The 25,824-nt window shown below is 47.3% G+C and overlaps 2 protein-coding genes across 2 annotated transcripts in view; one reads left to right on the forward strand and one right to left on the reverse strand.

Annotated features, from left to right (window-relative positions):
* Nucleotides 1-2,007, reverse strand: part of LOC147093418 (uncharacterized) — a 22,846-nt gene extending 20,839 nt beyond the window's left edge. The window contains exon 1 of the mRNA XM_085974317.1: nucleotides 1,500-2,007. The gene's annotated coding sequence lies outside the window, so the exon portion shown is untranslated. The remainder of the gene's footprint in view (nucleotides 1-1,499) is intronic.
* LOC147093420 (uncharacterized) lies at nucleotides 1,968-12,415 on the forward strand. Its single transcript, XM_085974316.1, has 2 exons — nucleotides 1,968-2,155; nucleotides 5,436-12,415. The coding sequence occupies exon 2, from the start codon at nucleotides 5,545-5,547 to the stop codon at nucleotides 6,760-6,762; it is 1,218 nt and encodes a 405-aa protein (XP_085830442.1). The 5' UTR covers nucleotides 1,968-2,155; nucleotides 5,436-5,544; the 3' UTR covers nucleotides 6,763-12,415.
* The last annotated feature ends 13,409 nt before the right edge of the window (nucleotides 12,416-25,824 follow it).

Consider the following 25,824-nt stretch of genomic DNA (forward strand, 5'->3'; position numbering starts at 1 on the left):
TTTGTGTTGTCTGCAAATTTGGAGATATTACATCCAATTCCCTCGTCCAGATCATTAATATATATTGTGAACAGTTGGGGTCCTAGGACCGATCCTTGCAGTACCCCACTAGTCACTGCCTGCCACTCGGAAAATGACCCATTTATTCCAACTCTTTGCTTTCTGTCCGCCAACCAGTTCTCTATCCAAATCAATACCTTGCCCCCAATCCCATGTGCCTTAATTTTGCACGCTAATCTCTTATGTGGGACCTTATCGAAAGCCTTCTGAAAGTCCAAAAACACCACATCCACTGGTTCTCCCTTATCTATTTTATATCCACGTGGAATAAGTTGGAACCAGAGACAGTTGCTGAGGAAAGAGATGTGGCTGTGAAACCGAGTCTTGGAAAATGTTGCAAATGGGGATGGCAAAATCATACAGCATGAAAAATGGGAGTAAAGGTTAAAGTTTGAAATTGTTGAACTCAATGTTGAGTCCAGAAGGCTGTAAAGTGCCTAACTGAAAGATGAGGTGCTGTTCCTCAAGCTTTATTTATTCACTATTTAAACAGAATATTAATCTCCAGCACAGATACAGGGGTTATTAAGATCAGCAGAAACAAACCATGACTACTAGAATGAACATGGTTCAGTCCTCAATCTGATCACAGTAAATCATGTTCCATTCACTAATCTGGTCTTTTACCCAGCATTCCCCGCGGTGGACCACATGCCGCACCCAGACTACAAGAGCCCAGCGCGCAGGCGCGGGAGGGACCGGTATAGTGAGCATGCGCAGTGCGTTACTGGAGATGGAGAGGAGCTGAAGCCGGGAGGGCGACGGAGGGCAGTAATGGACCGGTAGAGTCATAGAGTTATACAGCACAGAAAGAGGCCCTTCCGCCCATTGTGTCTGCGCATCAAGCCCTGTCCAATCTAATCCCATTTTCCAGCATTTGGTCCATAGCCTTGCATGCAATGGCATTTCAAGTGCTCATCCAAATGCTTCTTGAATGTTGTGAGGGTTCCTGCCTCTACCACCCTTTCAGGCAGTGAGTTCCAGATTCCAACCACCCTCTGGGTGAAAAAGTTCCTCCTCAAATCCCCTTTAAACCTCCTGCCCCTTACCTTGAATCTATGCCCCCTTGTTATTGACCCCCCTACCAAGGGGAAAAGTTCCTCTTTATCTACCCTATCTATGCCCCTCATCATTTTGTACACCTCAATCAGGTCCCCCCTCAGCCTTCTTTGCTCCAAGGAAAACAACCCCAGCCTGTTTAGTCTTTCTTCATAGCTCAGGCGCTCCATCCCAGGTAACATCCTGGTGAATCTTCTCTGCACCCTCTCCAAAGCAATCACATCCTTCCTATAGTGAGGCGACCAGAACTGCACACAGTACTCCAGCTGTGGCCTTACCAGCATTTTGTACAGCGCCATCATAACCTCCCTGCTCTTATATTCTATGCCTCAGCTAATGAAGGCAAGTATCCCATATGCCTTTTTAACCACCTTATTTACCTGTTCCGCTGCCTTCAGGGATCTATGTACATGTACACCGAGGTCCCTCTGTACTTCCTAGGGTCCTACCATTCATTGTGTATTCCCTTGCCTTATTTGTCCGTCCAAAATGCATCACCTCGCACTTTTCAGGGTTAAATTCCATTTGCCACTTTCCCGCCCATCTGACCAACCCGTTTATATCGTCCTGTAGCCTGAGGCTGGGAGGCTTCATAAACAACTCGTGCAGGAGGCAAGCCCCGAATAATAACCTGAAGATCCCGTGTTTACAGTTGCGGGGATTTCATCCCCTTACAGGCCCAGGTTAGCGGCAGCCATCTTTGTAAAGGAGAGCGAAAAGTTTCAGTGCGACATCACCCTATGCCTGAGCCAAAGAGCCTTGTGTCCAATGCGGGGAATAAAAGCCCACAGCCTCCCCTGGCCCCGGGCCCTGAACTCGCTGCCCTGCGGGTCACACAATCAGCCGGCGCTAGTCCCGCCCCTCGGGCTCCCCGATTGGACCCGCCGCCGGCTCGGGCCTCCAGCCCCGCCCCGCTCGCTCCCTATTGGTCGGAAGCTCCCGTCAATCAGGCCGCGGGCCCGGGTGACGTGTTCCCGAGGAGATCACGTGCACCATCTAGTCGCCGCCGCTCGGTCCGGGGCTCGCGGACTCTGAGGTTTTCTATTTCTCTTTATTCTCTCCCGATCAACCCCGCGCCATTCTCCACCCATTCGGAGCGGAGAAAACACACTTCGTCTCACCGATCGCGACTCTGGAACCTTTCCCCGGAATGGTCCCGCGCCGACTCGGTCCGACAGGATCCGAGTGCGCAGGCGGAGCTCCGAGTGGGGGGAGGGGGCTGGTGGCCTCTGGGCATGCGCGGTCATTACCCTTGGTGACAGGGAGGGGTCGCTGTGCCGGACTCGGCCCAAACCGCCGCTCCGTGTGCGCTTGCGCGGACTCGTCTGTCAATCAACCAACCGCCAGAAGAGGTCGCTGGTGAGACCAGTGAAGGAAGAAAGACTTGCATTTATATAGCGCCTTTCACCACCACCGGACGTCCCAAAGTGCTTTACAGCCAATGAAGTACTTTTGCAGTAGTCACTGTTGTAATATAGGAAATACGGTAGTCAGTTAGCGCACAGCAAGCTCCCACAAACAGCAATGTGATAATGACCAGATACATAGATACATAGATACATAGAAGATAGGAGCAGGAGTAGGCCATTCGGCCCTTCGTGCCTGCTCCGCCATTTAATGAGATCATGGCTGATCCTTTAATTCAGTATCCCGTCCCCGCCTTCTCTCCGTAACCCTTAACCCCTTTTGCCCGTAGAAATATATCTAATTCCCTCTTAAATATATTTAATGAGCTGGCGTACACTGCCCTCTGTGGCAATGAGTTCCACAGGTTCACCACTCTCTGAGTGAAGAAATTCCCCCTCATCTCTGTCCTAAATGGTTTAGCCCTTATCCTTAAATTATGTCCTCTAGTTCTGTTCTCACCCGCCAAGGGAAACATTCCTTCTGCATCCAGTCTGTCTAGACCTGTCAGAATTTTATACACTTCTATGAGGTCCCCTCTCAATCTTCTAAACTCCAGTGTGTACATCCCTAAACTACATAGTCTCTCCTCATAGGTCATTCCCGCCATTCCTGGTATCAGCCTGGTGAATCGCCGCTGCACCCCCTCCATGGCAAGAACATCCTTCCTCAGATGAGGCGACCAAAACTGTACACAGTACTCGAGGTGTGGTCTCACCAGTGCCCTGTACAGCTGCAGCAAGGTATCCCTGTTCCTGTATTCTAACCCTTTTGCTATGAAGGCCAGCATACCGTTTGCCTTCTTGACCGCCTGTTGCACCTGCATGCTCGCCTTCAGTGACTGGTGTACAAGAACACCCAGGTCTCTCTGTACTTCCCCCTCTCCCAATCTATTGCCATTTAAATAATAATTTGCCCTCCCGTTCCTGCACCCAAGGTGGATAACTTCGCACTTGTCCACATTATAGTGCATCTGCCATTTATCCGCCCAATCGCCCAGTCTGTCCAAATCGCTCTGGAGCTTCCTGGTCTCTTCCTCTGAGCCCACCCCACCTCCTAGTTTAGTGTCGTCTGCAAATTTGGAAATGCTGCATCCGACTCCCTGATCCAGGTCATTAATGTAAATTGTGAACAGCTGGGGGCCCAGGACAGATCCCTGTGGTACCCCACTTGTTACTGCCTGCCATTCAGAAAATGAGCCGTTTATTCCAACTCTCTGTTTTCTATCTGACAGCCAGTTCCCTATCCACGCCAAAACTTTCCCCTTTATCCCATGAGCCTCAATTTTCCATGCTAATCTTTTATGTGGGACCTTATCGAAGGCCTTTTGGAAGTCCAGGTACACCACATCTACTGGCTCTCCCCCATCTATTCTACCAGTTACTCCCTCAAAAAATTCCAATAGATTAGTCAAGCACGATTTACCCTTTGTAAATCCATGTTGACTCTGTCCTATCCTGTCCCCATTTGCTAAGTGCTCCGCTATTTCATCCTTAATGATGGACTCCAGCATTTTGCCCACAACTGATGTAAGGCTTACAGGTCTGTAATTACCTGCTTTTTCCCTACCCCCCTTTTTGAATAGTGGGGTAACGTTAGCTACCCTCCAATCCATCGGCACTGTTCCCGAGTCTAATGAATTCTGAAAAATCATCCTTAGTGCATCCGCTATCTCTAGGGCCACCTCCTTCAGTACCCTAGGATGCATGTTATCAGGCCCTGGGGATTTGTCCACCTTCAATCCCTTTAGCTTCCTTAACACCATATCCTTAGAGATATTGATTTGCGTCAGTTCCTCCTTTGCCAATGTCCCTATTTTTCCCGATATCCCAGGGAGGTTTTTTGTGTCTTCCTTCGTAAAGACTGACCCAAAGTATGCATTTAGTTGATCTGCCATTTCCTTATTTCCCATTATATATTCCCCCGTATCTGACTGCAATGGACCAACTTTGGATAATCTATCATTTTTTTATGTTGATTGAGGGATAAACATTGGCTCGGACACTGGGGATAATTCCCCTGCTCTTTCCCACATTACAACAGTGGCTACTTCATTGTAGTACTTCATTGGCTGTAAAGCACTTTAGGATATCTGGTGGCACTATATAAATGCAAGTCTTTCTTTCCTGAAATAGTGCCATGGGATCTTTTACATCCACCTGAGAGAGCAAACAGGGCCTCAATTTAACATCTCATCCGAAAGACGGCACCTTCGACAGTGCCGCACTCCCTCAGCACTGCACTGGCGTGTCAGCTTGGATTTTTGTGCTCAAGTCTCTGGAGTGGGACTATGAACCCACAACTTTCTGACTCAGAGGCGAGAGTGCTACCCACTGAGCCACTGGCTGACACTAAAGAACAAGCAGTTCTGACGAATGGTCATCGACCTGAAACGTTAACTCTGTTTCTCTCTCCACAGATGTTGCCTGACCTGCTGAGTATTTCCAGCATTTTCTGTTTTTATTAAAGAAACGAGGGAGTGATTGCTGACGGGAAGAATGTTGGGTCGTCCTGCGCATGCGCACCTCCCTGGCGGCTGAGGCGAAACACCAACTCGCCCCCACCTGAGCCGCTCACGCGTACCAGATGTTGCGGCTCCGCATGCACGCCCGATGTTCCAACCGCGGGGTTTTGTGTGCTGAGCATGCGTGTTGCAGACCGATCGGGACGGGCGATTGCAGAGCAGGAGGGAGAGCGCGGGGGCCATGAGCACATGCGCGGGACTCAGAGTCAACAGAGTGCTTTCTGGAGCATGGGGGCTTGTGGGTATTGCAGCCGCCATTGCTGCTGATCCTTTCAACCAACCTGTGCAGCAGCTGGGGCCTGAAAATCAGCTTCACTGCCCCTAGGTTCGGAAAGGGGAAAATTAAACAACAGTTTGCCTCTGATCCTTTTCTGATCTCGATTTACAGGGTTATAGAAGTGGAGCAGTTACAGGCGGGAAGCTCAGACCAAACATCACGTCAAGATCTGACAGAGTCGCTGGATTCAGTAGGACCTGAATATCATCGGCCTTTGCACATGGAAGGAGAGAGCAGGGATCGCAACGCAGACAAACCGCACACGTGTTCAGTGTGTGGACGCGGATTCAGCCGATCACCTGACCTGGTGAGACACGTGCACCGTCACACCAGGGAGAAACCGGGTAAAGGTGGGGACGGCGGGAAGGGCTTCAGTTCCCCGTCTGCATTGGAAGTTCAACGGCGCAGTCACACCAGGGACAGTCCGTTCACCTGGTCCATGTGTGGAAAGGGATTTGTTTGTTCATCCCACCTGCAAACACACCAGCGAGTTCACACTGAGGAGAGACCATTTCAGTGTCCTGACTGTGCGAAGAGCTTTAAAAGCCCCGGGGAACTAAAGCAACACCAACTTCTCCACACTGATGAGAAACCATTTCAATGTTCTGACTGTGGGAAGAGCTTTAAAATCGCTCAGTATCTGAAGGGACACCAGCTTGTTCACACTGATGAGAGACCATTTCAATGTTCTGACTGTGGGAAGAGCTTTAAAAGCCCCAGGGAACTGAAGGGACACCAGCTTGTTCACACTGACGAGAGACCCTTTAAATGTTCTGACTGTGGGAAGAGCTTTAAAAGCCCCCAGGAGCTGAAGGGACACTGGCTCCTACACACTGGGGAGAGGCCATTCACCTGCTCCGTGTGTGGGAAGGGATTCACTCAGTCATCCAACCTGCTGGGACATCAGCGAGTTCACACTGGGGAGAGGCCGTTCACCTGCTCTGTGTGTGGGAAGGGATTCACTCAGTCATCCAACCTGCTGAAACATCAGCGAGTTCACACTGACGAGAGGCCCTTTAAATGTTCTGACTGTGGGAAGAGCTTTAAAAGCTCTGGGAATCTGAAGGGACACCAGCGAGTTCACACTGGGGAGAGACTCTTTCAATGTTCTGAGTGTGGGAAGAGTTTTAAAAGCTCCGGGGAGCTCAAGCTACACCAACACCTACACACTGGGGAGAGGCCGTTCAGCTGCTCTGTGTGTGGGAAGGGATTCGCTCATTCATCCAACCTGCTGGCACATCGGCGAGTTCACACTGGGGAGAGACCATTCACCTGCTCCATGTGTGGGAAGGGATTCACTCAGTCATCCAACCTGCTGACACATCAGCGAGTTCACACTGATGAGAGGCCCTTTAAATGTTCTGACTGTGGGAAGAGCTTTAAAAGCTCTAACATCCTTAAGGGACACCAGCGACTTCACACTGATCATAGAATCTAACAGCATAGAAGGAGGTGATACGGCCCATCGTGTCTTTGAAAGAGCTGTCCAATTAATCCCACACCCCAGCTTTATCCCCAGAACTCTGCAAACTAGTCCTCTTCAAGGACTCGTCCAATTACTGTTTGAAAGTTCCTGTGGAACCTGATTCCAGCATCCTTTCAGATGGTGCGTTCCAGATCTGAACAACCCTCTGTATGAAAACAATTCTCCTCATTTCCCCTCTAGTTCTTTTAGCAACTATTTTAAATCTGTGACCTTTGGTTACCGACCCACTTGCCAGAGTGAACAGTTTCTCCCTACTTGCTCGATCAAAACCCCTCATCATTTTGAACACCTCTATTAGGTCTCCTCTTAACCTTCTCTGCTCTAAGGGGAACAATCCCAGCTTCTCCAATCTCTCCACATAACTGAAGTCCCTCATCCCTGGTACCATCCTGGTCAACCTCCTCTGCACCCTCTCCAAGGCCTTGACATCCTTCCTAAAGTGTGGTGCCCAGAACTGTGCACAAGACTCCAGCTGAGGCCAAAACCCTGCAGCTGTACAAAACCCTGGTTAGACCACACCTGGAGCACTGTGAGCAGTTCTGGGCATCACACCTTAGGAAGGATATATTGGCCTTGGAGGGAGTGCAGCCTAGGTTTACCAGAATGATACCTGGACTTCAAGGGTTAAGTTACGAGGGATTACACAAATTAGGGTTGTATTCCCTGGAATTTAGAAAGTTAAGGGGTCATCTGATCGAAGTTTTCAGGATATTAAGGGGAACAGATAGGGTAGATAGAGAAAAACTATTTCCGCTGGTTGGGGATTCTAGGACTGGGGACATAGTCTAAAAATTAGAGCCAGACCTTTCAGGAATGAAATTAGGAAACATTTCTACACACAAAGGGTGGTCGAAGTTTGGAACTCTCTTCCGCAAATGGCAATTGATGCTCGATCAATTGTTAATTTTAAATCTGACATTGATAGGTTTTTGTTACCCAAAGGTATTAAGGGATATGGGCCAAAGGTTGGTGTTTGGAGTTAGGTCGCAGATCAGCCATGATCTCATTGAATGGCGGAACAGGCTCGAGGGGCTGAATGGCCTCCTCCTGTCCTATGTTCCTAACTGGTGATTTGTAAAGGTTTAGTGTAACTTCCTTGTTTTTGTATTCAATGGCCCTATTTACAAAGCCAAGTATCCCATACGCTTTCTGAACCGCCTCACCAACTTGCCGTGGCACTTTCAAAGATTTGTGAATATGGACCCCCAGGTCCCTCTGCTCTTGCACCCCCTCAAACTAGTCCCATTTAGATTATACGGCCTCTCCCTGTTGTTTCTCCCGAAGTGCATCACTTCACACTTATCCTCATTTAATTTCATCTGCCTTGTGTCTGCTCATTTCACAGTCTGTCTCTGTCCTTCTGAAGTCTGCTACTACTATGCTCACTATTTACTACGTTGCCAAGTTTTGTATCATCCGTAAACTTTGAAATTGTTCACCTATACCCAAGTCCAGGTCAGTTAGATATAACAAGAAAAGCAATGGTCCTAATTACGACCCCTGGGGGAGCCCACTGCATACTTCCCTCCAGTCAGAAAAACATCCCTCAGCACTGCTCACTGCCTCCTCTCCCTTAGCCAATTATATACCCAAATTACCATCAGCCCTTTAATTCGCTCTGCTTCTATTTTCCAAGAAAGTCTCTTGCGTGGTATTTTATCAAATGCCTTTTGAAAGTCCATATATATAACATCTACTGCACTACCTTCATCAACCCTCTGTTACTTCATCAAATAACTCAATCAGGTTAGTCAGACAGGATTTACCTTTAACAAAGCCATACTGGCTGCCCCTTATTAATCCATGTTTCTCCAAGTGAGAATTAATTTAGTCCTTGACAATGGTCTCTAGTCGTTCACCCACCACTGACATTAGACTGATTGGCCTGTAGTTACCAGGTTTATCCCTCTCCCCTTTTTTAAACAGGGGTGTAACATTTGCAATCTTCCAGTCCTCTGTCACCACTCCCATATATCTGAGGGAGATTGAAAGATTGTGGTCGGAGCTTCTGCTGTCTCCACCCTAGCTTCCCTCAGCAACCTAGGATGCATCACATCTGGACTGGGTGACTTGTTAACTTTGAGTGATGACAACCTATTTAGCACCTCCTTTCTATCCATTTTTATCCAATTTCTCTACTCCCCTCTCCTCTACTGCGACATGAACTTCATCCTCTTCTTTTGTGAAGACAGATGCTAAGTACTCATTCAGTACCTCAGCCACGCCCTCTGCCTCTGTATGATGAGCTCCTATTTGGTCCCGAATCGGCCCCACCATTCCTTTAACTATCCTTTTACTTTTCATATGTTTATAGAAGATTTTTGGGTTCTCTTTTATGTTACCCGCTAATCTTTTCTCATATTCTCTCTTTGCCTGTCTTATATCCTGTTTCAATTTCCCCCGCACTCTCTGTATTCTGTACCTGACATTTGTCGTAAACCTCCTTTTTCTGTTTTATTCTAACCTCGATGTCCTTTGTCATCAGGAGCTCTAGCTTTGGATGGCCCATCTTCCCTCCTTACGGGAATATGCTTGGTTTGTACCTGAACTATCTCAGCCTTGAAGACCTGCCATTGGTCATTCACTGTTTTCCTGGACAATCTTTGTTTCCAGTCCACCTGTGCTCGATCCCTTCTCAAATCACTGAAATTGGTTCTCTTCCAGCTGGGTATTTTCACCATTGATTCTTCTTTGTCCCTTTCCATAACTACTTTAAACCTAATGATATTGTGATCACTGTTAACCAGATCCCACCTGCCCCAGAACCAATGAGAGACCCTTTAAATGTTCTGACTGTGCAAAGAGGTTTCAGAGTTCATCCAACCTGCTGAGTCACCAGCGAGTTCATACAGATCCTCAAAGAAAGGAAAATGTTTTAGAAAGGCTGGCGACACTAAAGATTCGTAGCCATCTCAGAGTAGTGTCCCTTTAATTACAATCTCACAGAACAAGAAGAATCGCTGTCCCTTTAACTACCACAAATCCCTGTGTGGAGGAGAGGGGAGATACAGTCTGTCCCAGTAACTGTCGCAGAACAGAATAAACGACCCTGTCCCATAAGGGTTTGACCCTCCCCCACTCCCTGCTTGTTCTCAAGTGTCTGATCCTTAAAATTCTCAGCCTTGTTTTCAAATCCCTCTGTGGCCTCGCCCCTCCCTATCTCTGTAATCTCTTCCAGCCCCTACAACCTTCCGAGATATTTGCGCTCCTCTAATTCTGGCCGCTTGAGCATCCCCGATTTTAATCGCTCCACCATTGGCGGCCGTGCCTTCAGTTGCCTGGGCCCTGAGCTCTGGAATTCCTTCCCTAAACCTCTCCATCTCTCTATCTCTCTCTCTCCTTCTTTAAGATGCTCCTTAAAACCTACTTCTTTGACCAAGCTTTTGGTCATCTGCCCGAATATCTCCTTATGTGGCTCGGTGTCAAATTTTGTTTTCTAATGCTCCTGTGAAGAGCCTTGGGATGTTTTACTACATTAAAGACGTTGTTGTTTCCTGAAACTAATAATAAATTCCACAGAGGGAAAAAAACTTGTACTTTTACTCCCAAATATTAAAAAGTTTGTTCCACAGAAGCACGGGGTTTATCTGCTTTTATTGATGAATTTTAAAAGTCTCTATTAAAACCTGAGCCAGTGTGTTGTGAGCCAAAGAGCCTTGTGTCCAATGCGGGGAATAAAGGCCCACAGCCTCCCCTGGCCCCGGGCCCTGAACAAGGGACTGGAGAAACTCGCTGCCCTGCGGATCAGACAATCAGCTGGCGCTAGTGCCGCCCCTTGGGCTCCCCGATTGGTTGGAGGACCCGCCGTCGGCTCACTCCTCCAGCCCCGCCTACTGGGTGCTGCTAGTCCCATGCCTTGGGCTCCCCGATTGGTTGGAGGACCCGCCGCCGGCTCGCTCCTCCAGCCCCGCCCACTGGGTGCCGCTAGTCCTGCCCCTCGGGCTCCCCGATTGGTTGGAGGAACCGCTGCTGGCTCGCTCCTCCAGCCCCGCCCCGCTCGCTCCCTGTTGGTCGGAAGCTCCCATCAATCAGGCCCTGGGCTCAGGTCACGTGTCCCTCACCGACTTTACAGAGAAAGCCCCGCACGGTCGCCGGGCGGAGATGCAGGTCGGCGGGTGCGGGGCCGGGAGATTAATAAACTGTGGGTAGGCCGCACCGCAGAGTTTATAAAGTTGGAGAATGGTCTCAGGCCCGAATGAGATCCTGCGGCCGAATGTGTTCTGCCGGATGGCAGCGGTGAGGCTTTTTCTCAGTGACAGGCTCGGGTTAGGCGCCGCCATCTTGGTGGAGGAAAGACAGACTGGTTCCACCTGCAGCACGGCGCATGTGTGGCCATCTTGGTACAGGAACAGAGAGTGGGCGGGGCTTCAGGGTCCCAGTGACCAGGAGAGACAATCATTGACTCATTGATTTTATTCTCACTCTGCACACAGCATGTGGAGAACTGAAGGTTTCAGGGTCCCAGTGACCAGGAGAGACAATCATTGACTCATTGATTTTATTCTCACTCGGCACACAGCGGATGTAGAACTGAACCCAACCAGAGCAGAGGGAGGGGGAAAACTGGGAGTGGAGGAAAGAAATGTTGGAGGTGGTGCGATGGGTTTGGATTTCAGCACAGGGAGGAAGGAGAGTGTGTGGGACGGGGATTTACAGCTTTGGGGTTAAAATGTGTTATTTTGGTCATATTTCTGTATTTGCCATTTTCTGCCCACAGGGCAATCACAGTGCACTGACCAACACCTCAGCTTGTCAGAATAGGGCAGGTGGAACCGAGCCAGAGGCAGCTCTGGGACTTCATCTTCTGAGCATTGGGTTGGGAAACAAGAATTCCATTGTTTATTGGGCCCTGGCGAGCACTGCCCTCCCTCCCACAATTTTAATATTTTGATGCATCTGTCTATTTATATACTGGAATGTTTTAATTGCTTTCATAGCAAAATGCATTTATTATTAAACCTTCACAGAAGGCAACTATGGTAACAATTGAATAAAACTCAGAGAGTTGTCGGGATCTGGAACGCTCGACCTGAAAAGGTCATGAGCTGATTCCATCAATGATTTTAAAAGGGAGTTGGGCGGGTACTTGAGGATGAGGATCTTACAGGGTTACGGACAACAAGCAGGGATGTGGGACTAAGCACGAGTGCTCTTTCTAAGAGCCAGCACAGGCATGATGGGCCGAATGGCCTCCTTCATGCTGTACGTTTCCATGATTCTATGAAAACTAACAGAACCAAACAAAGAAATGATCTTCCTTCGTTATTGATCATTTCACTAAATTTCAACAGAGTTCTCTATACACCAACAACAATTTACATTTATATAGAGCTTTTAAAACATCTCAAGGCACTTTACAGTAGGGTAATGTGATGAAATAACTCTGTGTTCTTGCATTTGTGTTGTCTGTTGTTGTACTTGTTAATGTCTGGAATGTTCTACAGGTGTAGCCACTAATGCTCCTCCCTAGCCCCGCCCCTCTGGATCCTTCCGGATTGGTGTGAGTCTTACTCATAAGGGCTGGGTCGGTGATGAATGATGGTTGCCCTGTGTTAACTCGATGCCATGTTCTTACTTAATAAAAGCCTTTAGTTTTAATCTTTAACCTCTTGGATTCAGGTAGTTATTTGGCACATCAATTTGATTAAGTAACAACTTTTGCAAGATGGATCGATTTTTGAAACCAGAGCGTCTGGATATCGATCCCCGTTCGGCAGATGCGTTGAAGAAATTTACGCATTGGCTTCGATGTTTTGAACACTTCATCGCATCGTTCGATCTGACGGTTAACAAGTTGGGTCTTCTAACCAACTTGGTAAGTCATCAAACTTACTTTATAATTGAAGATATTACTACATATGAAGAGGCCCTCGCAGCCCTTAAGGCCCAGTACCTTAAGTCGGTTAATGAAGTATACGCCAGGTATCGTTTGTCTACTCGCAGGCAATTACCCGAGGAATCCCTGGACGATTTCCTGCAGGGTCTTAAGGCTTTGGCTAAGGATTGCAAATATAAGGCTGTCTCTGCCGTATTGTATCAGGAAGAAGCCATCCACGATTCTTTCATATCTGGCCTCCGATCTAATTATATTAGACAGAGACTCCTCGAGAATGACTCGTTAGTTTTAAAAACGGTCGTCACTACTGCTCGATCATTAGATGTAGCCCAGAAGAATTTAGAAGTGTATGCATCAGCCCATGCATCTCTCAAGCCTCGTGCGTTCCGAGTATGGAGGCATCCATAACACCAAAGGAGCCTCCACTTAATCCTATTGTTGCGGCTGTACCCCATGGGTCTAAGTGTTATTTTTGTGGCCAATCTAAACACCCCAGGCAAAGATGCCCAGCCAGAGAGGCTACCTGTTTTAAATGTAAGAAACGGGTACATTTTCGTAAAGTGTGTAAGGGTAATCCTGTACCCGATGTCTTCTCTGCTGCCACCTATCGTTTTACTCTAGCCTCGGTTACGGTTGACCAGACCATACCGTGTTCCTTGTCGAAATCTATGATGGACATCAAGATTAATGGTCATCCTACTGGGTGTTTGATAGACTGTGGCAGTACTGAAAGTTTTATACACCCCAACCTTGTTAACTCCTGTTCATTGAAGGTGTATCCTACTCGAAGTGAAATCGTGATGGCGTCCAAGTTCCTTACTTCGGAGGTAACTGGATATTGTAAAGTCACATTGACCGTTAAGGATACAGAGTATAAGGACTTTAAACTTCTCATATTACCTCAGTTGTGTGTGCACTTAATTTTAGGCTTGGACTTCCAGTGTCAGCATGAGAGCGTCACCCTTAAGTATGGTGGATCCCAGCCTCCGCTCACAGTCTGCGGCCTTTCTACTTTAAAAATAAGTCCGCCTTCTTTGTTCATGAACCTTGCTCATAATTGTAGACCTATAGTGACTAAGAGTCGACGGTATAGTTCAGAAGATAAAAAATTTATAGAAGAGGAAGTGGAAAGGCTTCAACGGGAGGGAATCATCGAACACAGTAATAGCCCGTGGCGTGCCCAAGTGGTGGTGGTTAAAACTAATGAAAAGAAAAGACTTGTGGTCGATTGTAGTCAGACTATAAACTTGTATACCCAATTAGATGCCTACCCTTTGCCTCGTATTTCTGAGATGGTGAACCAGATAGCTCAGTACCGCGTGTTCTCCACCACTGATTTAAAGTCTGCCTACCATCAACTCCCCATCAAAATAGAAGACCGACCTTATACGGCCTTCAAAGCTAATGGGCGCCTGTACCAATTCCTTAGGGTGCCCTTTGGAGTGACGAATGGGGTATCCGTCTTCCAACGGGAGATGGATCGTATGGTGGATGAATACGCATTGGAAGCAACATTCCCGTACCTGGACAATGTTACTATCTGTGGGCGCGACCAACGGGAGCATGATCAAAATCTCACGAAGTTCCTAGAGACTGCAAAGAGGTTAAACCTGACCTACAACGAAAACAAGTGTACCTTCAATACTACACGTTTGTGTATTCTTGGTTGCGTTGTGGAGAATGGGGTAATCGGGCCGGATCCTGAAAGATTACGCCCACTTAAGGAATTACCTTTACCTCACACTGTAAAAGCTTTAAGAAGGTGTCTGGGATTCTTCTCGTACTATGCCCAGTGGGTGGCTAGCTACTCAGATAAAGTCCGACCTCTTATTAAGTCGACGTCTCTTCCGCTATCGGCGGAAGCTCAGGAGGCTTTCTGTAATATCAAATGGGACATTGAGAAGGAAGTGGTATGTGCCGTGGATGAGAAGATCCCTTTTCAAGTGGAAAGTGATGCATCTGATTTTGCGTTGGCAGCGACTCTTAACCAAGCTGGTAGACCAGTAGCTTTCTTCTCTCGTACATTGCAAGGACCAGAAGTTCGACATTCTTCAGTGGAAAAGGAGACACAGGTGATTATCGAAGCAGTCATGTATTGGAGACATTATCTCGCTGGCCAACGTTTTACGCTTATTACTGACCAGTGATCTGTGGCCTTTATGTTCAACACTAAGCAGAGAGGCAAGATCAAAAATGATAAGATTTTAAGATGGCGAATAGAACTGTCAACATATGACTATGATATTCAGTACAGGCCTGGAGTATTCAATGAGCCATCGGATGCTTTGTCACGAGGAGTATGTGCTAGTCTAGGTATAGATAAGCTTCAAAGTCTCCACGACGCACTCTGCCACCCTGGGGTTACCAGAATGAACCACTTCAATAAGTCCCACAATCTACCCTATTCTATTGAGGAGGTCCGGACAATGACCAGAACCTGACGTGTTTGTGTTGAATGCAAACCCCGCTTCTATAAGCCGTCCAAGCCAGCTCATTTTATTAAAGCAACTCGACCATTTGAGCGTTTGAGTCTCGATTTTAAAGGTCCCCTTCCATCGAGCGACCGTAATGTCTATTTTCTTAATATTATAGACGAGTACTCTCGGTTCCCTTTTGTTATCCCCTGTCCGGATGTGACCAGTGCTGTTGTAATTAAATGCCTCTGCCAACTGTTTTCCTTGTTTGGCATGCCTAACTATATACATAGTGATAGGGGTTCTGCCTTTATGAGCGAAGAATTGCGACAGTTTTTGCTATTGAAAGGGATTGCAACGAGTAGAACTACCAGCTATAACCCTCGTGGTAATGGTCAGGTCGAGAAGGAAAATGCGACAGTGTGGAAGGCTATCGTATGGTCTCTGAAGTCGCGAGGCCTGCCGACCTCTCACTGGCAGAATGTCCTGCCAGACATGCTGCATTCCATAAGGTCTCTTTTGTGTACAGCGACGAATGCCACCCCTCATGAAAGGATGTTTAGCTTTCCAAGAAAAGCTACCAATGGAGTACTGTTACCCACATGGTTGACGACCACGGGCCCTGTGCTGTTGCGCAGACATGTGAGAGGCCACAAGACAGATCCACTGGTGGAGGAAGTACAACTCCTCCATGCTAATCCCCAGTATGTGTACATTCAATATCCGGATGGGCGGGAGGATACAGTCTCTATTAAACATCTTGCACCTGCTGGAGCTCGAAAAGAGTTCGACTCTGAGAGTAGAGTTTTCAATCGTGGTATTGGACCTTCAGAGACACAAACCCTCAGTGTGGAAAACACTGATGATTCTGGGAATTCGGATGAACCGGAGTTGATACTCCGGGAGGAGCCTCGGCAAGAGTTGCGTCATTCCCAGAGGACTATCAGACCTCCTGACAGACTGAATCTATAGCAGGGGGTGAATGTGATGAAATAACTGTGTTCTGGCATTTGTATTGTCTGTTGTTGTTGTACTTGTTAATGTCTGGAATGTTTTAGAGGTGTAACCACTAATGCTCCTCCCTAACCCCGCCTCTCTGGATCCTCCTGATTGGTGTGAGTCTTACTCATAAGAGCTGGGTTTTACTCATAAGGGCTGGGTCGGTAATGAATGATGGTTGCCCTGTGTTAACTTGATGCCATGATTCTTACTTAATAAAAGCCTTTAGTTTTAAGTTTTAACCTCATGGATTCAGGCGGATATTTGGCACTTCAATATTCATCATAACTCCCCTGCTTTAGGAGAGGCGTAGAGTGCAAAAGCAAGGAAGTTATGATGAAACTGTGTAAAAGACTGGAGTCAGCTGTGGCTCAGTGGATAGCAGAGTCAGAAGGTTGTGGGTTCAAATCCCGCTCCAGGGACTTGAGCATATAAAGCGAGGCTGACACTCCAGTGCAGTACTGAGGGAGCGCTGCACTGCCAGAGGGGCAGTACTGAGGGAGTGCTGCACTGTCGGAGGGGCAGTGCTCAGGGAGTGCCTCACTGTCAGAGGTGCCGTCCTACGGATGAGACATTAAACCGAGGCCCCCGTCTGCCCCCTCAGGTGGATGTAAAAGATCCTGTGGTGCTATTTCGAAGAAGTTATCCTCTGTGTTTTGAGCCCAATATTTATCCCTCAATCAACATGACGAAAAAACAGATTATCTGGTCATTATCACATTGCTGTTTGTGGGAGCTTGCTGTGCGCAAATTGGCTGCCGCGTTTCCCACATTACAACAGTGGCTACATTTCAAAAGTACTTCATTGGCTGTAAAGCGCTTTGGGATGTCCGGTGGTCGTGAAAGGCGGTTAAGAAAGCAAATGGTATGCTGGCCTTCATTACAAGAGGATTTGAGTACAGGAGTAAAGAAGTCTTACTCCAATTATATCTTTTACTTTCTTCTTAGGCAGTCCCTCGGAACCGAGGATGACTTGCTTCCACATTAAAAATGAGTTCTCAGGCGTAAGTGTAAACCGGGAGAGCTTCTTCTCCCCGAGACGGACCCCCTGATATAAAGGGTCGACTGCATCCATGTTTATCTGTAATTTAAACAGAGGTCTGGTCATCTTCCGAGCTCTTTCCCCTAGAGGAGAGGGTAGAATGGGGGTCTTTAGTGTTAAATGGTTTCACCTGGGTCCATTGCTTCCATCGCATACCCATCGGTTCCTGTAGACAAACACACGTATCACTTGTCATTAATACAGTACATGGCCCCATCCAACGGGCCCCATTCCCTTTCTTCCGAAAGCTTGCGTCATTACTTGTTGACCTATTCTGGGCAACTCGTCTGGTTTAAGTCCAGCATTCTGCCTTCCTAGATCTTTAATCTGTTGTTGGGTCCTCACTTTTTTATTTAGCGCTTGTACCTCCTGATTTAGTTGTACTAAGTATTGCCTTAATCTATCTTGTACTGGTCCTGGTTCTCCCACCCCTCCAGCCAAATCCTCTGGTAGTCTCATAGCTCGTCCTGTCATTAATTCATAGGGGGTCAGTCCGTTCGTTCATCCTGGGGTGGCTCACAGCCTGATTAGTATGCTGGGTAATAATTCCGACCATCCCTTCCCTGTTTCTTGGATGGCTTTTGTCAGCGCGTTTTTCAGTGTCCTATTCATTCTTTCTACCACCCCCGAGCTCTGGGGGTGATAAGGTATGTGATATTTTTGTGTCACATGTAGCAGCTTACAGATTTCTTTCATTATTTTGCTGGTGAAATGAGTGCCATTGTCGGAGTCAATTTGCAGAGGCACTCCCCAATGGGGTATAACCTCGGTAGCCAATATTAGTGCAACTGTTTTTGCAGAGCAATCTCGGGTGGCAAAGGCTCCCATCCACCTGGTAAATTGATCAATTATTACCAGGCAATATTTCTTCCCCCGGTCATGCGCTAAGGGGCCGGTAAAGTCAATTTGTAAGTTTTCCCAGGGTCCTTGGGGCCTGGGTTGGTTTGCTACTCTAACTCTACATCTCTGTCCTACATTATTCTTGCGCATATTATACAGCGGTGGCAATATTTCGCTACTTCTTGACCTATCTTTGGCCACCACCAGTACTGTGTCAGTAAGTGCAACATGTTACTTCTGCCAGTATGTGTTACACCATGGTATAGCGCCATCAGTTGTTGTCTACAACATTCCGGTGCCACCACCTGGTTACGTGGGCCCCATTTCCAAATTCCATCTTGTAATTGCGCACCAGCTTGTCTCCATTTCTCCTTTTGCTCTTTACTAGTATTTTCTTGTAGCTTCATTATATTCACTTCCTGTACCCCACTGACTATCATGACCACATTTATTTTGTTTTTGAACGCGTCATCTGGTTGCATTTCTTCCGCAGCTAGTTTTGCGGCTAGATCTGCATACCTATTCCCTATAGGGGCCTGGTCCTGGGATTCATAGAAACATCGAAATAGGAGCAGGAGTAGGCCATTCGGCCCCTCGAGCCTGCTCCATCAATGAGATCATGGCTGATCATCCAATTTCGGTACCCTGTCCCTGCCTTCTCCCCATATCCCTTGATCCCTTTAGCCTTAAGAAATATATCCAACTCCTTCTTGAATATATTTAATGAATTGGCCTCTACTGCCTTCTGTGGTAGAGAATTCCACAGGTTCACCACTCTCTGGGTGAAGAAATTCCTCCTCATCTCTGTCTAAAATGGCTTACCCCTTATCCTTAGACTGTGACGCCTGGTTCTGGACTCCCCAGCCATCGGGAACATCCTTCCTGCATCCAGTCTGTCTAGTCCTGTTAGAGTTTTATAAGTTTCAATGAGATCCCCTCTCATTCTTCTAAACTCCAGCGAGTACAAGCCCAATCGACCCAATCTCTCCTCATACGTCATTCCTGCCATCCCACGTATCAGCGTGGTGAATCTTCGCTGCAGTCCTGCCATGGCAAGAACATCCTTCCTCAGATAAGGCGACCAAAACTGCACACAATACTCAAGGTGTGGTCTCACCAAGGCCCTGTACAACTGCAGCAAGACATCCTTGTTCCTGTACTCAAACCCTCTCGCTACGAAGGCCAACATACCATTTGCCTTCTTAACCGCCTGCTGCACCTGCATGCTTACCTTCAGCGACTGGTGCACAAGGACACCCAGGTCTCGTTGCACTTCCCCTTCTCCCAATCTATTGCCATTCAGATAATAATCTGCCTTCCTGTTTTTGCCACCAAAGTGGATAACCTCGCATTTATCCACATTATACTGCTTCTGCCATGCTTCTGCCCAATCACCCAACCTGTCCAAATCATACTGGAGTTTCTCGGCATCTTCCTCACAACACACACGCCCACCCAGCTTTGTGTCATCTGCAAACTTGGAGATATTACATCTAGTTTCCTCGTCTAGATCATTAATATATTTTGTGCATATCTGGGGTCCAAGGACCAATCCCTGCGGTACCCCACTGGTCACTGCCTGCCACTCAGAAAAAGAGCCGTTTATTCCAGTTCTTTATCCAAGTCAGTACCTTGCCCCCAATCCCATGTGCCTTAACTTTACACGCTAATCCCTTATGCGGGATCTTATCGAAAGCCTTCTGAAAGTCCAAATACACCACATCCACTGGTTCTCCCTTATCTATTCTACCAGTTACATCCTCAAAAACTTCCAGTAGATTAGTCAAGCACGATTTACCTTTTGTAAATCCCTGTTGACTTTGTCCGATCTTGTCACTGTTTTCCAAGTGCTCTGCTATTACATCTTTTATAATTGACTCTAGCATTTTCCCCACTACCGATATCAGGCTTACCGGTCTGTAATTCCCTGTTTTCTCTCTACCACCTTTTTAGAATTATTATTATTATTTTTTTTTATTCATTGATGGGATGTGGGCGTCGCTGGCTGGCTAGGCCTGCATTTAGTGCCCATCCCTAATTGCCCTTGAGAAGATGGTGGTGAGCCGCCTTCTTGAACCGCTGCAGTCCATGTGGTGTCGAGTAACTGAGTGGCTTGCTAGGCCATTTCAGAGGGCATTAAGAGTGAACCAGATTGCTGTGGGTCTGGAGTCACATGTAGGCCAGACCAGGTAAGGACGGCAGATTTCCTTCCCTAAAGGACATTAGTGAACCAGATGGGTTTTTGCAACAATCGACAATGGTATCATGGTCGCCATTACTGAGACTAACATTTTAATTCCAGAATTGAATTGAATTTAAATTCCACCAGCTGCCGTGGTGGGATTTGAACCCATATCCTCAGAGCATTTGACTGAGCCTCTGGCTTACTAGTCTAGTGACATAACCACTACACCACCACCTCCCCCTTTTTTGAATAGTGGGGTAACATTAGCTACCCTCCAATCGCAGAATCACAGAAACCCCACAGTGCAGATGGAGGCCATTTCGGCCCATCGAGCCTGCACCGACACATATCCCACCCGATCCCCGTAACCCCTACACCAACACATATCCCACCCTATCCCCGTAACCCCACATATTTAATCCCCCTAACACTAAGGGTCAATTTATCATAGCCAATCATCCTAACCCGCACATCTTTGGACTGTGGGAGGAAACCGGAGCACCCGGAGAAAACCCACGCAAACACGGGGAGAATGTGCAAACTCCACACAGACAGTCACCCGAGGCCGGATTCGAACCCGGGTCCCTGGCGCTGTGAGGCAACAGTGCTAACCACTATGCTACCGTGCATAGTGGTTAGCACTGGGAACTGTTCCAGAGTCTATCGAATTTTGGAAGATGACCAGCAATTCTGTCCCTCTAGTGCTACTTGTCTCTCCCAGTCCTCTCTGCACCTTGTTTCTCCTCTCATGTTTCATCCTGGTGCCCATCCCCCTGTCAAATTAATTTAAACCCTCCCCCACAGCACCAGTTAACCGTCCCATGAGGACATTGGTCCCAGCTCTGTTGAGGTGCAACCCGTCCACCTTGGACAGGTCCCTCCTGCCCCAGAACTGGTCCCTCCTGCCCCAGGAATCTGAAGTCCTGCAATATTTCTCTTTCAGGTACTTATCCAATTCCCTTTTGAAAGCCGTGATTGAATCTGCCTCCACCACCCTTTCAGGCAGTGCATTCCAGATCCTAACCACTCGCTGCATAAAAAAGTTTTTCCTCATGTCGCCTTTGGTTCTTTTGTCAATCACCTTAAATCTGTGTCCTCTGGTTCTCGACCCCTCTGCCAATTGGAAGAGTTTCTCTCTGTCTACTCTGTCCAGATCCCTCTTGATTTTGAACACCTCTATCAAATCTCCTCTCAATCTTCTCTGCTCCAAGGAGAACAACCCCAGCTTCTCCAGTCTATCAATGTAACTGAAGTCCCTCATCCCTGGAATCATTCTCGTAAATCTTTTCTGCACCCTCTCTAAGGCCTTCACATCCTTCCTAAAGTGCGGTGCCCAGAATTGGACACAATACTCCAGTTGAGGCCAAACTAGTGTTTTATACAGTTTCATCATACTTTCACACTTTTGTACTCTATACCTCTATTCATGAAGCCCAGGTTTCCATCAGCTTTTTTAACTGCTTACTCAACCTGCCCTGCCACCTTCAATAATTTGTGCACATATACCCCCAGGTCTCTCTGTTCATGCACCCACTTTAGGATTGTACCCTTTAGTTTAGATTTCCTCTCCTCATTCTTTCTACCAAAATGTATCACTTTGCACTTTTCTGCATTAAATTTAATCTGTCACATGTCAGCCCATTCCACCAGCCTGTCCATGTCCTCTTGAAGTCTATCACTACCTTCCTCACTGTTCACTATACTTCCAAGTTCTGTGTCATTTGCAAAGTTTGATAATATGCCCTGTACACCCACATCCAAGTTTTTTATATATATCTCAAGAAAAGCAGTGGTCCTAGAACCGACCCCTGGGGAACACCACTGTATACCTTCCTCCAGTCTGAAAAACAACCGTTCACCATTACTCACTGTTTCCTGTCACTTAGCCAATTCCCTATCCATGCAGCCACTGTCCCTTTTATTCCATGGGCTTCAACTTTGCTGGTCAGCCTATTATGTGGCACTTTGTCAAACGCCTTGGAAATCCATGCGCACCACGTCAACCGCATTGCCCTCATCAACCCTCTCTGTTACCTCATCAAAAAACTCCATCAAGTTGGTTAAACACGATTTGCCTTTAACAAATCCATGCTGGCTTTCCTTAATTAATCCACACTGTTAATTTTCTCCCTGATTTTTGTTTCTAAAAGCTTCCCCACTACCGAGGTCAAACTGACTGGCCCGTGTTTGCTGGGTTTGTCCTTACACCCTTTTTTGAACAAGGGTGTGACATTTGCAATTCTCCAGTCCTCTGGCACCACCCCAGTTTCTAATGAGAATTTGGAAGGTTATGGCCAGTACCTCCACAATTTCTTCCTTCACTTCCCTCAGCGTACTGGGATGCTTCCCATCCGGTCCTGGTGACTTATTTACTTTAAGTACAGCCAGCCTTTCTAGTAACTTGTCTTTATCTCCTCTACCTCCTCCTGCACTATGTCTGTGGCAGCATCTTCTTCCTTGGTGAAGACAGATGCAAAGTACTGATTTAGTACCTCAGCCTTACCCTCTGCCTCCATGCGTAGGTCTCCTTTTTGGTCCCTAATCGGCCCCACCCCTCCTCTTACTACCCGTTTACTATTTATATGCCTATAGAAGACTTTTGGATTACCTTTTATGTTAGCTGCCATTCTATTCTCATGCTCTCTCTTTGCCCCTCGTATTTTCTTTTTCACTTCTCCGCTGACCTTTCTATATTTAGCCTGATTCTCAGATGTATTCTCGACCTGACATCTGTCATACACGCTCTTTTTCTGCTTCATCTTACTCTCTATCTCTTTCGTCATCCAGGGTGCTCTGACTTTAGTTGCCCTACATTTCCCCTTAGTGGGAATGTACCTCGACTGTACCCGAATTATTTCCTTCTTAAAGGCAGCCCATTGTTCCTCTACAGTTTTTCCTGCCAATCTTTGATTCCAATTTACCTGGGCCAGATCCATTTTCATCCCACTGAAATTGGCCTTGCCCCACAGTGCAGTGGATGCGCTCTAGACTGCACTCCCCTCTGAGGTGTCATCACCCTCACCGGGATTCAGCACTGAAAACCGGTTTGAGAGCACCGCACTCCCGGGGGATTCCTGCACTGCCTTGCCTCCTCAAACCCTGCTGGGTGGCCACCCAGTTACAATTCCCACAAACTCTCTGTGGCTGCAGGGTGACCACCTCCTGGAACGTGCGCTCCAGGAAACTCTCAGCCTCCCGTCTGCCCGGCAGTGACTCCAGCTGCTCCCCAAGCTCAGAGACCCTGAGCTTGAGTTCCAGCCACGGGAGGCGCTTCCTGCACACACAGTTCACCAGGACACGTGAAGCGTCCCGGAGTTCCCGCATGGCACAGGAATTGCAGCCATCGGTCCCATCGTTTGGCTTAAAATCTGTCTACTTCAGCTATAGATATATCTGATGTTCGGTTAGTGTGCCCTTACCCCTGTTTATTATTCAATCAGTGATGGTCCCTTTGCCAGGCCCACTGCCTGCGGCCCCTCTCCCAGATTCCAGCCCCAGCTCTGTGCTGACTGCGGCCCCTCTCCCAGATTCCAGCCCCAGCTCTGTGCTGCCTGCGGCCCCTCTCCCAGATTCCAGCCCCAGCTCTGTGCTGACTGAGCTGCTCTCACCTGGGGACAGTGCATCAAGAAGGAGTTAGATATATTTCTTAAGGCTAAAGAGATCAAGGAATATGGGGAGAAAGCAGGGACAGGGTACTGAGTTTGGATGACCAGCCATGATCTCATTGCATGGCGGAGCAGGCTTGAGGGGCTGAATGACCTACTCCTGCTCCTATCTTCTATGTTACTGCTAATGAGAGGGAGGAACAGAAAGAAATCAGTATTTGTAGGGAAATGGTGTTCGGGAAATTGACTGGATTGAAGGCCGATAAATCCCCAGGGCCTGATAATCTACATCCTAGGGTACTTAAGGAAGTGGCCCTAGAAATAGTAGATGCATTGCTGGTCATCTTCCAAAATTCGATAGACTCTGGAACAGTTCCCATGGATTGGAGGGTAGATAATGTTACCCCACTATTCAAAAAAGGTGGTAGAGAGAAAACGGGGAATTATAGACCTGACATCGGTAGTGGGGAAAATGCTAGAGTCCATTAGAAAAGATGTAATAGCAGAGCACTTGGAAAACAGTGACAGGATCGGACAAAGTCAACATGGATTTACAAAAGGTAAATCATGCTTGACTAATCTACTGGAAATTTTTGAGGATGTAACTGGTAGAATAGTTAAGGGAGAACCAGTGGATGTGGTGTATTTGGACTTTCAGAAGGCTTTCGATAAGGTCCCGCATAAGAGATTAGCATGTAAAGTTAAGGCACATGGGATTGGGGGCAAGGTACTGACTTGGATAGAGAACTGGTTGGCAGACAGGAAGCAAAGAGTTGGAATAAATGGCTCTTTTTTTGAGTGGCAGGCAGTGACTAGTGGGGTACCGCAGGGATTGGTCCTAGGACCTCAGCTATTCACAATATATATTAATGATCTAGACGAGGGAACTAGATGTAATATCTCCAAGTTTGCAGACGACACAAAGCTGGGTGGGCGTGTGTGCTGTCAGGAGGATGCCGAGAAACTCCAGTATGATTTGGGCAGGTTGGAGGATTGGGCAGATGCAGTACAATGTGGATAAATGCGAGGTTATCCACTTTGGTGGCAAAAACAGGAAGGCAGATTATTATCTGAACGGCAATAGATTCGGAGAAGGGGAACTGCAACGAGACCTGGGTGTCCTTGTGCACCAGTCGCTGAAGGTAAGCATGCAGGTGCAGCAGGCGGTTAAGAAGGCAAATGGTATGTTGGCCTTCATAGCGAGAGGGTTCGAGTACAGGAACAAGGATGTCTTGCTGCAGTTGTACAGGGCCAGGGTGAGACCACACCTTGAGTATTGTGTGTAGTTTTGGTCGCCTTATTGTAAGAATTCGCAATAATTTACAGTTCTGAAGATTAATTTTTTTTTGATTAAAGAATCCCTGGGCGTTGTGCTTTTAAATTTCCAGGGATAAAAATGGCTGTCACCACATGGCTGAAGACAAAGGACAATGCTTTGTTTACAAAGCAATTGAATGCTATTAACATTTGTTTGTATATCAAGTGGATACATCTAAACTGCAGAAGAGACTTTTGTATCTTGAATGGGATCCGTTTAAGAATTGAATGGGTCTAAATCACCTAGCATTCTGGACAATAGAGCAGTTGTATTTCCCTTTTGTTTCAGCCCAGGTAGCTCCGGAAGACACATTAACCCAGTCCAACCACACTGAATTAGCCAATCACAGCTTTCTCTTGTGTATTGGACCCTTTGGGTGGGGAATTTTGCACACAGCCCTTGCAGGGCAGAACGGCAGGACCTCACCAGGTATAAAGATAGCTGCTGAGAAGCTATCTCGCTCTTTACTTCGCTGGACCGCAGGTGAGCAGGGTGTTCTGACTCCTCGGCAAGGCAACCTAGCAGGAGTTTGGGGTGGTGATTTGAGGGTAATTGCTAAGATTGTTTAAGTAACATTGGAGCCAATTTATCCCTCGTTTTCGCCGTCTGCAACCCCCTGTTATATAGTTTTACTGTAATTACTGTGTTCGTGTAGTATAGTTTATTCTTTTGATTGTAGTTTATTTAGGTAATAAAACTTGATTTTTCTCTCACCCAAACCACTTGTCCGTTTTAATATCATTAATTATAAGTTCCTCCACTCAAAACTAAAGGA

This window comes from Somniosus microcephalus, unplaced genomic scaffold (genome assembly GCF_052327205.1).
Source record: "Somniosus microcephalus isolate GS21.2 unplaced genomic scaffold, FLI_Smic_1.0 unresolved_chr1, whole genome shotgun sequence".
NCBI lineage: Eukaryota > Metazoa > Chordata > Chondrichthyes > Squaliformes > Somniosidae > Somniosus > Somniosus microcephalus.